This window comes from Atractosteus spatula, chromosome 13, assembly GCF_055471065.1.
Source record: "Atractosteus spatula isolate fAtrSpa1 chromosome 13, fAtrSpa1.hap1, whole genome shotgun sequence".
Classification (NCBI taxonomy): Eukaryota; Metazoa; Chordata; class Actinopteri; order Semionotiformes; family Lepisosteidae; genus Atractosteus; species Atractosteus spatula.
Genome location: NC_142718.1, coordinates 43876617 through 43894414, shown reverse-complemented (window position 1 = coordinate 43894414; position 17798 = coordinate 43876617). Strand labels below are relative to the sequence as shown.

Genomic DNA, 17798 nt, shown 5'->3' with positions numbered 1-17798 from the left:
TCATACTCATAATTGATAATTAGATTCTTCAGGTTTAAAAATATCTATACACTTTGTGTGGTGATATACTGCGACCTCTATTATTTATTAAAAAGTCATAAAACAGAGCAATATTCTGTTTGGATCATGTGTCCTGATGATAAAATTCCAAAATGTTATACTACAGTTTTAATAGCACTGCAAACATAAAATGTCATACTGGTTGTATTTAAAGTCCAGAAAGCACGAGGGTCACATTAATTCACACTTAGGTAATGAGTATTTTGTAAATCTTCCTCTGATATGAATGACAAGACGCTCTGTGACAACTTATAGTGAAGGATGCTATACAACAGTTTAAACTGATTGACAAAGACTCCTCCTGTAGAGCGCTGTAAGGTTCTGGCACCTCTGAGAAAGATTCTCTGACCATTCCTCTAGGCTGCACTGCTCCAAGTCCTTCACACCCTTTGGTCTCTATTTGTAAATGGCCTCCTTGATTTCAAACCACAATTATTAGATTGGTTTGAGGTCTGGAGACTGGTTAGTTGATAACATTTACTTTTTGCAGTTAACCATTTCTTTGTCTATTTGGACCGTGTCATGCTGGAACATCCATTTTCAGACAAGCTTGAGCTTCCTTGAGGAGAGGGAACCAGCTGTTTGGCCAAAATGTCCTAGATAGATAAGACTTTATTAATCCTGTAGGGAAATTGATGATTGATCCTGATATGTGATGTGATATATCATGATCATCCCTGTCTTAGCAAAGTTCAGGGACCTACAGAGAGAAAACAACTGCAAAGCACAGAAGACCCCCCTCACAATATTAGTGCCTTGCAACCCCATCTTGCTACATTCGTGTGGGTGACGTGAAGTGGGAGAGTCAGTTTGTATTGATGTTGGCCTTTGTTGCCTTCTGAACCACTTGTCTTACAGGCCGGCGTGTCAAGATACAAGACAAGATCAATTTAAATTTAAATTGAACATCTTGGGGGTAATATTTGATTCAGTCTTGACATCTGACTCACATGTGCAACACATTGTAAAAACATCATTTTTCCACCACTGAAATATCACCAGACTACATCCTAGGTTGTTGTTAACTGTTGCTAAAAAGCCAGATAACATTTTCATTTTCTCTCAAATTGATTACCGAAATGCCCTAGGATTTAGGGTTTCTAAATCCACACGGAACAAACTTTAGAATGTTCAGAATTCAGCAGCCAGAATCCTGACCAGGTCCAGTGAAAATGATCACATTACTCCTATCCTGGAGTCTTCGCACTGGCTTCCTGTCAGGTTTGAGACGACTTTAAAATCCTCCTGCTCACCTATAAGACTCTGCATGGCTTGGCATCTCAGTACCCATCTGGGCTACTATCGTCCTGCTCCCCACCTCCCAACCTTCGTTCTAATTCTATTCTAATTTGATGCTTTTTCTGGTCTCCTATCCGATACCCAAAACCGTCTACACTTGAGAGCTGACATCCTTCTCCTGCAGCGCCCCAAAGCTCTGGAACTCTATCCCTAAGGATATCAGAGTCACCTTCCCTGAGCTCTTTCAAATCTAGACTCAAAACCTTCTTCTTCAGAAGGGCTTTTATTTAACTGGTTCTGAGTCTGGCCCTTTGCTTTCCTTCTGTATCCCAAACCCTAATTACAGTTGAAAGTATTTACAGTGGAAAGATTCTGCCTTTTGTGGATTATTTTATAGCCATCCCCTTAACTTGAAGAGATCAGTGACTGTTTCCTTGCTACCTTTAAAGAGCTCTCTGGCCTTAACTATGATGATGCTGCTACTACTGAACGTCCTCTGTGTGTTACCTCCTTAGATACACTTGGAAAACGGGAAACTTATATACAGTCTTCTATATAGATTCAGAGAGATCCACTGCACTGCACTTACAAAGACTTACAATTGTAGATTGTTTTTTTTTTTGTTGGATTTTACTTGAAAGAATACTTACGAGTTGTAAAAAGTATAACATTTGTGTTTTGGGGAATTTACTTATTTTTGACAACTATAACTTTGATCTGTGCAATTTTAGAACATTATACAATCTGTATCTTATTCAATAATCGCTTTAATTCCTATTGTGTTCCTGTGATCTTAGGAACTAGGGAGTATGAACATATCTGGAGGACACTAAACACAGACAGATTTTCACATTTCCTCCATCAGAGGTGCACAGGAAGCCCTTCTGAAACCTCAGCCCCGATAGCTGAAGGACCTGCTGTCTGACTGAACAGGCAAGGCCGCTCGAGAAGGGCTTTCCCTCGGGAAGTGGGAGATGAGCTGCGCCATGTTGAACGATTGCTAATTATACAAAAGTTCTAAAAACTCAGAGTAAGCTCAAATGAAAAAGTAGCCTCTGTCAGCACTAAGTGAAAAAGGAAAAGGCGAGATTAAGTCTCAAAGTAAAAACAAAAAAGAACACAATGATCCTTCTTCAGGTGTGTTTTAAAAAAATAAAACATTTTGACCTTAATACTGCAAATCACAATATTCTAAAAAAAACTGAACAGTCCTTACCAGGCAATTTTTACATTAGAAGACTAATATTCAGAATGATTCAATATCAGGTTAGCAACTAGCAACCAAATGAGCACAATGGGTCAGTTGCCTCCTCATTTTTGTTCTAGTTTGTCTTGCTTTCTACAGCGTCTACATTCATGAGATATTGTACTAAAATAATTTTACTGAATTTCCAAGGATACTGCAGCACATTTGCTGAACCAACCCCCCCCAAAAAAAAACTGAAACTGTCAATGCAAATTCTCTTTTTCTGAAAAGACTCTTTATCACCAGGTCTTACCTCCTCATCAGTGGTTTGCTGCTCTGCTGCCTGGGGACAATTAAAAGAAAAAATAGGTCAGGGAAATACAATTCAGGGATGAGTTTGCAACACTTATTAACTTTCAGTATGAAAAATGGAACTACAGATTTTCTTCAGCAACTGTCTAAAGTTCCAATAATGCAGACATTTCCTGATTCATCACCGAAAACTACCCTGACTGTCCATGAACCTGAAAACAATTTAATTCCATGTCTGGAAAAAGAATTTGACCCTCTGTTAACTGCAGTATAAAAGTAGCAGAAACTCCTGATCTTCAGCCCAAGAACTTTACATCTTTACATGTTCATAGAACTACTGTAACACAAAATCCATCTCAAGCTAAAATCTTAGAGCTTTAATAGCAACATTTTCTGCTTCTCTGATAGAATACATCTAAAATTTAAAACAATAACAGTACAAAACTATTCATTTCTAAATAACCTTGGGCTTCTAGATATCTACAGGAAGTTCACAAGAAACAACTCTCTTTTATGTGGTAATATATAACTCTCATAACATGGGACTCTTCAATCTATAATTTCAAATAATTTCCATTGCATTTACAGCCTTGGAACACTTTCAGTAAAGATGTTCAGCTATCTGGATGCTTGTGACTGCCGGCACCAGCAGTATAAAAGACAAAAGGAAGAGGTCGTTGCCTCTTGCCTTTGTCTTTAAAAACAAACAGCAAGAGGCAATGGTCTTTCTTTATTCAGTTCCTCTTTACAGTGCCAATGACAACGGCACCAATTACACATTCGCATTTCACGCAGTGAGCTACTTTGTTTTTCAATGGTTTGTAATTAAGCCAAAGTTTACTTATACATCTTAAGATGCTTAACTGAGATGTGCCTACCAAGCCCTACCCTGGGGGTTTGAATTTTAGCTTCAGCCCACGAATGTGAACTCCACTGCTTGCATTCACACAGATCTTGCACTGTGCTGTACACTATGAAGACTTATGACCAGCTGGAAAAATAAAATCTTTATGTTCCAAAATATTCACTGCAACTAACCCGTGTTCTCAATTGCCTAAATACATCACCTCTTGCTTAGGTAATACTGACAGAATAGACTGTAACACACTTGGCATGATGTGCAAAGGTGCCATTCAAAAATTAAGGGAACTTCATTACTCACAGCCCAAATGACCAACTATATTCTCTTATATCATGAACGTGTAGTAAAGTAGGGCCCTTGAAGCAGGTCAACAAAGAAACAGACATTGTTTCAACACGCTGACAAAAACAAAGTGTTATATGTCGATATTACATTTTCAGCTAAGCTGGGCTGTGCTGAAAAACAAGCAGGCCTGAAAGCACAGGAATTGGGGAACAATAAACATCCTTTAGGAATAAACACGAGGTATTTTCCTTTACGTGCCAGTGCCACATCACAGCTGCTCAGGGCACAGGGCTCCTGCGCACTGACCAGCTTCGCCTGCTTGTCCGCTTTCTTAGCAGCTTTCTCGGCTTCCTTCTGCTGTTTCTTGAGGGCCTTCTTTGATTGTGCTTGGGGTTCCTCTGCAGACCTATAGCAGGAAAGCGGAAAAAATAGAAATGTAAACTTCCAGGTCTATTTCTTTTACCTCCTGAAGGAAGTTTTTAAGCTCTGGGAAAATTAATTCCACCCCTCACCCACCTCCTTGCACATCCATTCACAAGCACTGAAGTTGCCTTTAAAGCTATTGTTTCCCTAAGCCTCCACAAACACAATTCAATTGTCGACTCCAGGGCTGAATTTAAAAAACAAACTAAACACGTTTATGCAGAGAAGACAGAAGTTTAAGCCAGGAGATAAAAACATGTTTTATTCTTTGGCTTAGCTGTCGATAAGAATAAAAAACAAAACCAAATCCATGCGTCTCGCATAACAGAAAGTTATTACCACTGTGGATGTTGAAAAGTTCCAAACAGGAGAGACCATTTAGTCCTATCTAGCTTGTTAGGTTGCTAGTCGACAATTCGTCTAAGGATCCACACATTTCTTGACAGCACCCAGGGCAACAGCTTGTTCCATTCTCCCACAACCCTTTGTATAAAAAGTACATCATGGTTTCATTTTTAAATATACATTCCTGTTGTTTCCAATGCTGTCCTCTGAGAAGAGAATCTGGTCACTTCTCTGGACTGACTCCTGTGCAGCAATATCTTTTTGTGTAACCTGGTAACCAAACCTGTACACACTATTCTAAATGAGGTCAAACCATCACCTGGTTTACTTTTCATTATAAAATGGTGCGTAACACAATAATGAATATTGGTCTATAATCACTCATTCGGTTGTGAGATTCTTGTAATGGGTGGGCGTGCAATTTTCCAGTCAGGGAGTGTTACCCCTGTCCTGAGTGACCGCTGGATGAGCTGTGTTAAGAGCCAATGGAATTAATAACATGTCTTGTTCCTCCAAGTACAATTGGGAAATTACCATCACGGTCCAGAGATTTATCTCGAGTGCTTGCAGTAGCTGTAACACATCCGCCTCTTCTGTTCAGTATTATTTTATATAGAACTTTGTCTTTCCTCAGCATGAGACACATTTCAGATTTCTTCCCTGATGAAATCAGCCATTTCCTTTTCATCTATTTTTTATTTTATTACTTATTTCATTCTTGGCTATACCTTTGCTTTGAAGAACTGAATAAAACTCATTCTAGCCTCCCTTGCTATATTCATTTCTATCACTGCTCAATACTTTTTTTTTAGTCTGCAATTAATCTAAATCCATTTCTTTAATTGGACATTGTGCTTTTAAATGTTTTTTTTATAAAGTACTTTCTTTCTACTTATATTTTTCTGAATTGATTGTTAATCCCAAAGTCTAGACTTTGATTTATTTCATTGTGGAATGGAGCAGCTTGCATTGCACTGTAATGCATTGTAAGCACATCAAATAATGCAAAATTCTGATTGAAGAGTACTTATTATTATTTAATGGAAACTGCATAAAACATTTGCAAAAAACATTCTTAAAAGCTTCTTTAAACTTAACATTCGGTGAAATAAAAACTGAGGCATCTTCTAAAGGCATTTACTGTTCTTTTAAATACAGTCTTATATCATTGTGTATTATTTACACACAATAGGTTTTTTCATAATATCATGTGTTCTTACATTATTATGAATATTAATTATTCTTACGTTATAATTATACTTTATTGTCGTGTTTCTTACTCTGAAGTCTTACAATCTTACTTATAATCGAACAAAAAAACATTTCCACACTTATAACAGGAGAATAGTGCCTTAGCACCTTGAAATGGAAAGCAGTGCCATCTGACACTTTTGATGTGGCTCAATCAGATGAATAAGAAGTCGTACTGGATGCAGGTCTCCGACTTCTCCGCTGGGTGCGAAGCTGCAGCCCCTGAGCTCGCTGACCCGGACATGCCTCATCAAGAGCAGCACAAAAGGCTAGAGCCTAATTGGCATCACCGCCCTCCCTGCTGCAGGAAGACAAACACGCTGGGTTTCTAACTTTAGTCCGCATTGACAGCACGATTCCTGAAGGAAATAACAATGGCATGAGAACGACGAGGGACACAAGTCCCAGGTGCAAGGAAGCTGACAGCACAATCACGGTAACAGGTGCCACTTGGCAAGTCTGTCTTCAAGAGAACTTGCAGAAGCACCTGCTTGGAGCTGTTAATTCTCCTTCCTACCCTGTGTGCCTGGAGAGACCAAAGACAGACAACGTGCTCTCTAACACATTCAAATGCCTGTGACAGAGCTCCTGCTGCGAACACTGTAGTGTGTGATCTTCATACGTGCTGCACGCGCGGCCCAAAACAACTAAGCTGATGGTCCACAGAGTGCCCAACACCCTGCAATTAAGAGTGTGGATACAACCACACAGAAAACAAATGGACCTTTTTAGTATTGGTCACAATGTATGTCTCTTATAGGGCAACAGATATTAACAGATTTGTATATCAGACAATTCTTCATCAATTTCTGAGCACATCACAGCTAGATTGATGAACCAAAGTAACAGCATGAATTGGACAGACAAGAACAACACTGCTCTAAGAACATTTTCTCAGTCTGTTATGTGTAAAAGAGGTGGCCACAGCAGGGCACCAGAGTATGGGTTGTTAGATTACATCTGTCCTCACACTGACAATATCATATAATGCGAAGTTTACAACTGCATTGCTACTGTAATGCTGTCAAATTCACAAGACCAAAACATTTTTCACTTTTAACAGCAGTCACCTGGTGACAGATCAAGTTATACTGCATTAAGATAGAGGCAGTTAATGGAGCTTACTGGCAAGGTAAAGAAATTATTTTGCATTCTTCATCTTAAATTTATGTCCTTTTCTTAAATCAAAGGAAACGCCTAATTTACACCTATACCTTAGCACATGAATAAGCTTTTAGTGTGATATTTTGTACAAGCACATACTAAATATGAATATCAACTACAAAAGAATCTAGATATAAACAGAATGAAATTTGATTTAAATGTAGGCCTTAAATGATACAGTAGGACTGTAACTAAACAAACGGAACTCTCAGGCTGAAGGAGATTGTCTCCTTGCAGTCAAGCAAAGAGCTGAACAACTGTAACAAGTTTTCAATTCAGGTACAGGAGCTGCCGGTGCAAGATTAAAATAGAACACAAATTTAGCAAAAAAAATCCACACTAAACAAAATATTTTTACTCCTAGTAAAGTGTAGACTTCTTATACTATTAAATAATGATGAACACACAAGCTCAGGCCCAGAAGCCTCAGTTTAGCTAGACCCTTCGTGGTATTTCACAAACTAACTGTCAAGTCTGATAAAGATCAAGAATGTTGCAAGGTCTCTGAAGTTCTGTTTCTGCCTTGTATTGTAAACAACTGGGCTCCCAGGTATATCTCTCTGACTTCTGAATTCTTTCATAAACATCTCCTAATCTTAAAGTAAACATGACTTTCTATTGTATTAAATCACAAAGAGTGCTTGTTTTAGCAGCAGCAACTGTATTAGTGATGCAGTGTTAACACCCCTAGCTGATTAACACACAATGTATAAGGAAGAGGAAATGGACTATTTCAGTGAGCAGGGTGTAATTTAATTAATGCCAATTGATTGCCTTTAAGGATGACTGTTTTCATAGCATCATCCTAGATGAAAGACTTGATGAAGGCGATTTCCTTTGAACAGCCAAAAGGTGATCTGATGTCCACTACATGATTTTTCAGACCTCAGGAAATTGATACTCTTTCCTTTTCTGAGCCATTAATTTGTTGCAAAACCTTGGAGGGAACAGCTCCCTTATGTCCCTCATCAGAACACAATCAAAGCAGTGCAGTAAGGTCACCTAGTCAGAAGGCACAGAAAAAGCCCCTTTGGCCTGCAGGTTTTTTAGCACCAAGAAACTTTTCAAATCCTGTCAATCAGCCTCGGCTCTCATGCAGCACAGCTGTCACCACACGAAACTGACACCCTGATATCAAATTCCATCCACGCTGGACCCTGAGGTCTTTTCCACATAGTTCACATTTTTCTCATTTCCCAGTTCAAATGCTAAAGGGATTTACTCCTCAAGAGTTCAATGATATCAGCTAATTAAAAAAGTACTATTACATTTATAAATGAGAGACAGAAAATGCTGCTTTGCTAAGAACTAAAGGCATTCATTCACATGCTCACAAACAATTCTGAGCAATAAGGCTTAAAATATACATCTGTAAATTAACGGCATCATACATTTAAACAATAAAAACACTAAAAATAAATATTTGCCTTTAGTAGGTATGGCATCAGCTTCCTTTTCTATGTTCACACTAAACCTGAAGTTAATTACGCACTATTTGCCTCTTTACACTCCTTAGAAGAAATAAAACCTTTTAGGTTAGAACTCAAACACTCAGGTTATGCAGATTCGATCTCCCTATCAACTATGCAGTTATGTTAAACTTAGTCTGACTACTGATTGGCCTGGAAGCAGTCCAAGCACTCAGACCAAGAAGCACAGTGTCTGTCACTGCAATCTGAACCTTACATTTGAAGCTCATGCTAACATTTTGTGAAAGTGTATTTGTTTTTAATCTGCTTAACAATGCCAGTATCACATGCATGCCTTTGTCTTTTCCAGGCTTGATTATTGCAATAGTTCAAGTAGGGAGCTGCGTCAGCAGGGCGAAGGCTGCAAAGGAACATGTAACGGGTTTATTCCATGCTAAAAAGAAAGGAAACACAACGTTTGATACACCTGAAGATGGCTCCATAGTTGTGTTTCCTTTCTTTTCAGCATGGAATAAACCCGTTACATGGTCCTTTGATTATTGTAATGCTTGTTTGCGCTTACTAGTGTTTCTGAACATGTTCTTAAGCTGTAGCAAGATCACAGCTCAGCTGTTCAGACGTGAACTAAAACACATGAGCACATATTCACCTGCTTTAGTGTCCTTGCACTGGTTGACCTTTACATGCTTGAAGGGTTTAGCCCCTGACTAGATCAGTGAGCTGTCAAACCTACACCTGACTTGCACTTTTTGGGTTCCTGCCTTCTTTCAATTTCCAATATAAGACTTCAGATACTGGGCTTTCTGTGCTGTTGTTCCAATCTTCCAGTCCATGTCAAACACTGCAAATCAGCCAATACTTTCAAGTTATACCCAACAACTCACCTCAAGTACACATCTTTTTTACATTTATTCAATAGCCCTTTAGAGCTCCTGTATCATTCATTTTGCAACAAGTAGAATTTTGTAGTTATCTGTTTCAAACCATTGAGGAAATTGAACAAGTGGCTTAGTAACTTTTACAAGATGTTTTATCTACATTGACTCACATTTTGGCCCATAAAACATCACGTACATTCAACTGTTGTGGTTCATGTGTAATAGAGATCTGCTGACAGCTACTGTGTCTCATTTTGCAAGCCCAGTCACTGTCTCTTAGCAGTTGCATCTCAGGTGCAGCTCCAGCAGGCCATGGCACTGCCCTGCCTGAATGTCGGGACTTTTATATCATGCAAATTACATTAAAAAATGCAGTAGTGTGTTTCTGGATGGACACAACACAGTGTTCACACATTCCGGCAATACTGGTTATGCAAGAACATCTCCTGCATAACAGGCTCAGAAATTCAGCAGCAAACATCCAAAAAGTCCAGGAAATTGTTTATTTCTTCCTGCTGCATAGGTGTCCCAGCTTTGCTACTTACATGTCAACCTGTAGCTCCTGTTTTAGTGTCCTTGCACTGGCTCCCTGTGAATTTCACAATGAGATTCAAAGTGCAGCTGGTCACCTTTAAGGGCCTGACATTCCTGGCAACATCAGTGAACTGTTAACACTCTACACGTCATCAGAGCTCTTTGAACTTTGGTCTTCCTTCAGTTTCCAGTGTGACCATGCCTTCTGCTCTGTTGCGCCAAGACCTCCCAGCCCATTTCAGATCTTGCAAGTCAGTTTATACACTGTCTCAGCTTTTTGCAGTCCTCATTTTATTTAAAAGGGCCTTGAGATATCACAAAAGCCATAGTATAGACACATTAGAATTCCTTGCATAGGATCTCAAAGCTTTTTAAATGTGTAACCACCACCCATCCCCAAAAGCTGTCAAACTGTTAAGTTGATACTCTAAGCAATCTCTGAACACACCCAGAGAAGTTTGGATATAATACCAATAACTCACTTTTCTCACTATAATGCACTTTGGAGCGAATACAGTTACAAGTAATTCTAGGCCAATAAGTATATATGTATCATGTAATGGAAACAATTATTATAAGTAGTTCAGGTGGGTAGCTGCGTCAGCATGTGTAGGCTGCAAAGGAACAAGTAATAGGTTTATTCCATGCTGAAAAAAAAGAAGAAAGGAAACAACGTTTCAGCCGTGGAGCCTTCTCCACGGCCGAAACGTTGTGTTTTCTTTCTTCTTTTTTTCATCTAATAATGTACATCAATGATCTATTCTGAAAATAGATTTCAGAATAATTAGTAAACTAGTAAAAACTGCAGAAACTTGTCCGTTCTGAAATAACTGCTGGGTTAAGACACTACGTGAAAAAACAGATCTCATAAAACCCACATATGTGTCAAGACACACTGATAAGAACCTTTGAGAAGTTTTTAAAGCCTGTTTCAAACTGAATTTGGGGGTTGCTTTTTCATGTGAAAATGAATTCCTCTACAATGAGGCGTTCTCCCTGCCGGCTGGCGAGCACATTGAGCACTCAGGACCTACTGCCGCGCACTGGCCCGATCACGCCTACACCAGCCACCCCGCTACACTGCTGACACAGCACCCCGGCCCTCTGTACGGCGTCCTTCTCCTTGTGTGTGCACGGAGGAGTAATGTTAGCACAGGAAACTCAATAATAAGTGTTACCGATTACAATAGTTACATTTTAACGAAATAACCAGTTTATAAATCAGTCTTTATCTACCGTGCACTAATGATGCAATAGCCTGCAAGACACTAGGCAGCCGTACACATGTTATTATTAGTACATCGTGCGCTTTTTGTCATTCAGACCTTACCCTTTGATATCTTCTTTAGTCATTTCTGGCGTTCTTTGCTGTACAATTATAACGATAAAATCCTTTTTGGTTAGATTAATTAGGAGACAATACTATAGCACTCACTGAAGAAGCATGGAGAGGAAAGACTTGTTTTAAAGAGCACGGTCTGCTAAAACACTTCCTGTATGTCCGACTGAAACAAACTAGCAGAAACTCTCAGTTCCTAGCAACGCTGAAAAAGTAACAGACTTAATGTCTGTTTTTGGTGTAATATTCTCTTGGTTTCGCATTTTGGTTTGATTTTTTGTTAGATTTCTTCAGTGTCGTATATTTAAGTGTACATCGTGCTCACGAGAAATATGACCATACTGTTTAGGCTGCATGATGATTATTTGAGATGCAATGTATAACTTATTGGGAAAATGCACGCGTTAGGAAATCTGAAGAACTGTCCTCAAACTGTAATGGCTCTAAACGTTTAAGGTTACGTTTTTGTAATAGTTTCAACATTTCGCACCTGACTGTAATCTGTTTTATTACGTTAGTGTTTTCGAGAACTGAGAACTGAGCATTGTAGGTATCTTTTTTTCCGAAGAAAATTACATTACATTACTACACCTCGTTCAGAATACTGTACAGAAACATCTGATTATTTTCCATTTTCTCCGGTGTGCAATGGAGTAAATCGACAAAGTCACCCATCTTGGGGTGGCTCTGTGGTTAAGGATCTGTGCCTGTGGCTGGAAGGTTGCTGGTTCAAATCCTGCAACTGGCAGAGGAATCCTACTCTGTTAAGGCCCTTAACCCCAGCTGCTCCAGGGGTGCTGTTCAATGGCAGACCCTGTGCTCTGACCATAGGCTCTCTCCCTATCTGTGTGTCTCATGGAGAGCAAGCTGGGGTATGTGAAAAGATCATTCTTAATGCAAGAAATTGTAAAGGGTTAATAAAGTGATGTTATTATTATTATTTATCTAATGCGTGCAATGTGGTCTTTACGATCCTATCTCTCAGGAAGTCTCCCAGCAAGAACCAATACAGGCCTGTTTGTGATCTTCATTGGTGTTCAACGCCCAGCAAAGAGGAAGCTTTGCACAATGTTATGAAAATCCATATGCATGTCTTATGTATTCAGATCTCCTTATACATCATTTGCAATCCTAAGGATATAAACATTACTACAAATTCATGCAATTGTATACTTCTAAATGTCCATCATTACCATGTCTGCTGCTAAAAGCAACAAACTCAATACCATCATCGTGACAATATCACTCAATAATATAAATCCTGATTAACCCTAACTCTTACAAAACTGTCTATATAGGGTTGCAAAGAAACAAAACTATCAAAACAGTGAAGGAACAATTTGAGTTTAATTCTGCACTGGAACGTAAAACTGAAAAAAGGAAAACCCAACATTTCAATGTGGGGCATCTACAGCAGAGTGGGGAAAAGAGGGAGAAGAGGAATAAGGGACAAAAAGAGAATAAACGGGAAAAATAAATTATGTGCTATCATGTTCTTTCTCCCTTTTTTTACTTTTAATCATGGAAAAATATCTTTGTTCTTTAACTTTCTATACTGTAGTTCTACTCATTCTATACATACTATTCAACAGGTTCAAACTTCTCTTTGTTCCACGAGAGGTTATTCAATCCAAGAAGTGTGCATCTGAAGTTCCAAACCAGACGTGTTGACCTAAGATCCTGCCAGAACCAGTGGTGAAAGCAGAGATGCCCAGCACAGCCAAGAAGAAAAGAATTGAAGATCTGCTGTCCCATCAGAAATTTATTTTGTGATATTCAGCATTACAGTTTGATAAAAACAGCAGTGGGTGTTTGAACACATGCTCTTTGTAATCCGTTGGAAATAAAAGCAAGCCTACCTATCAGAAGCCCAATTTAATTTTGACCTTTAGGAATTGAGGCGTTATTTCTGTTATCTTTAGATGCGGCAAAACTTATATCTCACTGATCTAGATCTTAAACAAGAGAATTCATGATTCAGACATTTTAATTGTTTTCTCTTATTTTTGGATGTGGCCAAATAAAAGTTAAGACAATTTGACTTGCTATCGTGTCAGTGTTAGATACAAATTGTATCTACCATGCATAAACATTAGATTTTTAATGCTTTGGTTTTAAAAGTTGACTAATGTAGGATATGAACAATAAAGACAATTTCCAGCCAGAGGTGATCTTTGGCATTCAGGTAGTAGCAGTTGACTCAAATGACGGTTAACCATGTGTAACATTGTGACTGCTCTGTGTCATAGCACTATGCAAAGTCAAGGCTAATGATGCTGCCTAGTCTAAATGTGTGGAAGACTCACATAAATAGAGCTAATTAACCCAGCATGTGTTAGAAGGCTGACAGCAGTGGATTAGATATTGGTATTGGATGTGAATTGCTGAAGCAGTTCTGATCATTGGGAAGCTGGTTTTGAGAGCTTCTGGTCTTGCTAGGTTGAGGGTGAGTAGTCCTCCACTAAATCTGTGGATTGGGCAGATCTCTAGGATGTGCTGCATTGTTTCCTCCATCCCACAGGCACACATAGGGCTACACTGATCTCCTGTCTATAGAGGCTGGCAGGATATGGACACTGAACTGTACCGAAGTGGTTTAGAGTGGACTTGGAAGCTGAAAGCCAGGAGGTTTCTTAAGAGGTTGATGAAGTGCTTCTTTTTTAAAGTACAGTGATTCACATTCTTGAGTATAAGTGGAGTCTTCATAGATATCTTGCTGGGGGAATTTGGAGAGAGACTGAGTTTCTTGAAAAGATGTGTGATTTGGTGGATTAAATATATCCTCATGCAGTGGTAGATGAGGATCATTTTGGAGCATTTTTTGGGTGGTTGGAAGTAATGAGATGTGTGGAGGCTTGATGTTTGAGAGTAGGGGGGAGCTGCGGTTTCCATTGATGGTGTGCATGGTGGTATTCAGCTGGGTGTCTGCTCTGGGAGTATGTGAAGATCTTGACCACGCAGGGGTATAGTAGTCTGCTGTTGAGAATGACAGTGCAGGGGCTGATGTCTGGAGGGTGGTAGTAGCAGCTTTCCATGTTGAACCAGCAGTGTGGAGATCAGAAGTTCCTTGTTTTGACCTTGGCTTCTGTTGTCTTTAAGTGCTCTTGGAAGCTCACCGTCCTATTCGGGATCACAACAGGGTATGCTGGAATAGCATGGTGCTGAAATTTCTGACTGTTCATGAGCTTTTGAGCTTTTTTGTAACTTTTGCATTGTGGAGATGGAATATTCTGGATGCTGATTTTGGGGGCTTTGTTTGCATCAACATGAGTTCTGCTACTGTTCAAATTTGGTTATGTCCTCATTTAGGATCTGGTCCAAAGTGTCAAACCCAGTAGCAGGATGGAAATTTGGGGTCTTTTATTCAAATTTAGGTACGGTGATGACCTTTGCTCTCCACCATGTCTTTGTGATGGTGTTGGAGTTCAAGACCAGTGTGTGGAACTGAGTCAACAAGGCAAGAGACCTCAAGTGTTTTATAAACTCTGGCATGATGTTGTTGTATCCTGCTGCCTTGCCACACTTCAAGTCCTGCAGAAATGTTTGTAGTTATGTGCTTGTGTTCCCTCTGTTGGTCTCATGCTGCTGCCTAATTCACCCCTGACTCTTATTCTTGTGTTGTAGGTCAGGGGTACTTTGGCAATATAAAGCAGGTGGCTAGAGACGTGGTCAGGAGTGACAGAGCGGTGGTATTGGATGGATGGCTTTTGAGCAGCTCCAAGCTGGAGTATTACTGTCCAGTACTTCCTGCTGGAACATGTGAAATTAAGACTTTGTGACGCATTTAGGGACTCCATAAGATGATCTGTTATCTCTAAGTTTCCTGATGTGTCATGTGTCTGTAGAAGGGCTGCACTCTCTTCGTCCAGGCATGAGATGTAGATGGGCGGGATTACAGTGCATGGGTGGCTTTGTAGACAGTGCCACAGATCCTGCTGCATGCTATATCCAGAGTGATATTTTGTAGTGGAATTGTTGTCCAGTAAAAGCACATATCCTTTCAGAAATCAGTTTCTAACTGGATTGTTACAGTCAGAGTCTACAGGTAAGGAGTGCATTTCATTATGGCCAGTTCTTTCTCTAAGTATCCATAATGACAAGCAGCTGGAATTGTGTCACTTCAAAAGACATCAAGTTTTGTGTAGGACATTTAATGGGAGCTTCACTTTGTGTGTTAATCGTTTTACTTTTTTCTTCCATTCTGGATAAAATTTTTTCCCACATTAAAATGTGGGCTTTTCTTGGAAACTCTTTGAGTGGCAAAGCTCTTATTAAAGGATAATGAATCTTGGGCTGTTAACAAAAGGCCTTTTGAAAACCCAGCCCTGGAAGATAAAAAAAAAACAGAAAGGGTGCTGGCTTTTTGCAGGTGCTGAAAGATTGAACAGTCATAAAACTATTTAGTATGTTTATACAGAGTTTGTGTTCTCTCTTTGTCTGACCTTAAAAGGGTTCATACTCTAGCTATCTTTATCCACAGATAAGTGCAAATATTTTATGGTAGGTACACTTTCAAGGCTGTTTAGCATCCTCTAAACAAAGCATTTAGTCTCTTGGCACCCAGTGAATTCTGTCTTCACCAATTCTCCAGAACAGAAAGAGGATAATTTAGGCTTTGGCAGGTAAATGAGACAGAAACACAGAAAGAAAGGTAAAATATAGAGCAATTAATGTTTTCTGAAATCTAAAATAAAACATCAGACTCATTCAAGTTAAACATCTTCAGCATTAACTATTAAAAAATAGAAAGGTTCTTATGTTAAAAGACAGTTAAAAGATCGCAAAAATAATTCAAATAAATAATAAAAAGTTAGTGTAATTTCCAAAACTTAATGTTGCAAAACATTTAAACATAGTGGAATAACTTTGTTATTATTTTTAATTTTCAAATTTCTGCTTACTTGTTTTAGAAAAAAAATAATTTTCACTGGAACAAAGTCCCATGAAGGTTGTGTTATTATCAGGATTAGAGAGCACTGCTGAACAGGTAATAAGGTTCTTCTGAACTCTGGGGGAATTTTTACCCTTTTAGAACACAGCACAGACATGCACTAACAGATGTTTTTTTGAGACATGGCGATGCAATGTGAATGGAACTGACCTTTGATATGACTGATATTCTCTCTTTCAGTAGAGAATATCTAGTATCAAACGCATAAAGAAAAACAAATGAGCAAAAAAAATGTTTTTCTGTAGCATTTAAAATAATGTCTGAAACATAATGAGTCACCATCATAACAGTAGCAACCAATATTTTGCCTGTGAATAGCACATGTAAAACAGCATGTAGGGCACTTTTAAATGATGTGACGTCCAATCTGAATCAATGCCATTGAATGTTTGTCCAGCTTTCTTCTCTCAGGAGTTTCAAATGCAGGAAATGACTTCCTGGTGGTCACTTCCCAGCCAAAACAATATAGAAAAATAATAATAGGGCCAGAGCTCAAAGGAAACACAAGGACCTGGCTGTTTGTGTTGCTTGGTCTATATCTCACAATGCCACCATAAAGTTAATTGAACATGATCTATATTGTGAGACCCTTTTCTGAAAGCCCAACTTAAATAAACATCCTGATAATAATGAACTGAGCAGCAAGTCCTGTAACAATCCCATTCTATTCTTCTGAGGTCAAGTTATCAGAGCTTCAACTTCTAAAGCAGTGACTGCTAATGGATCCTGTAAACAAGAGTTATTTCCTGTCTGCTTTTGTCAATGGCTTTACCCTTTTACCCTTTAAAGCCCCTGTTTTTTCTAAGTAGTTGCAGTCCAAATTTAAATAATACCACAGGTCCTTTAGAAATGCAGCTTCACCTTTGATGGAATCAAATAATCTTCAATTTAAGTTATTGGATTTTTGGATTTTGGATGACTAGCACATGGTACAGACTAATAATTTAATGATAAAACCTGCCCTTATTGAAACAGCAGGTTGTGTATGATATTCCACCTGTGCTGTGGTTAAAGCAGGGATACAGAACCAATCGCATTTATGTCCAGAAAGGACACTGCCGATTAGTTTGATGTCTAAGTAACATGAAATAATCTGGACAGCAAGACAAACAGTGATAAGAGAAAGGCATGCTATGTGACTGACTACTTGCATACAAAAGAGCTGAAGAAGAACAAAGTATAGAAATATGCAGTAAAATATTAGAATACATACAGTATATGTAGTGTAATGTTAAAATACGAGTACAGCTCATGGTTCTTTACATAATGTTTATCATGAACATGGAACAGGGTTTTTTCAGTCTTTCTTGGATGTTTTGTTGTAAAATATGAGTTACCGCACACCAATAATATTTTTGGGTGAAAATGGTATACTCATTTTAGCCAGCAGTCACTTCCAAAATGTTTTTTCTGTGAAAATCCTAGTCTCTTTTGATGTTAATAGCAACTTTGAATCAAGAATAGTTGATTAAAAATGAAAGCACTGGTTGGGTATTTTTCCATACCTGTATATTTTGTCTTGGGATTCAGTTATTGATA

General features: G+C 38.8%; 1 protein-coding gene across 1 annotated transcript in view; it reads right to left on the bottom strand.

Annotated features, from left to right (window-relative positions):
* The window catches only part of dars1 (aspartyl-tRNA synthetase 1), a 34976-nt gene extending 23505 nt beyond the window's left edge, over positions 1 to 11471 (bottom strand). Inside the window, exons 1-3 of the mRNA XM_088930634.1 lie at positions 11300 to 11471; positions 4251 to 4350; positions 2799 to 2828 (exon numbers count right to left, since the gene is read on the bottom strand). Of these exons, the coding sequence (XP_088786760.1) occupies positions 2799 to 2828; positions 4251 to 4350; positions 11300 to 11322 (153 nt within the window). The 5' untranslated portion in view covers positions 11323 to 11471. The remainder of the gene's footprint in view (positions 1 to 2798; positions 2829 to 4250; positions 4351 to 11299) is intronic.
* Positions 11472 to 17798: the final 6327 nt, after the last annotated feature.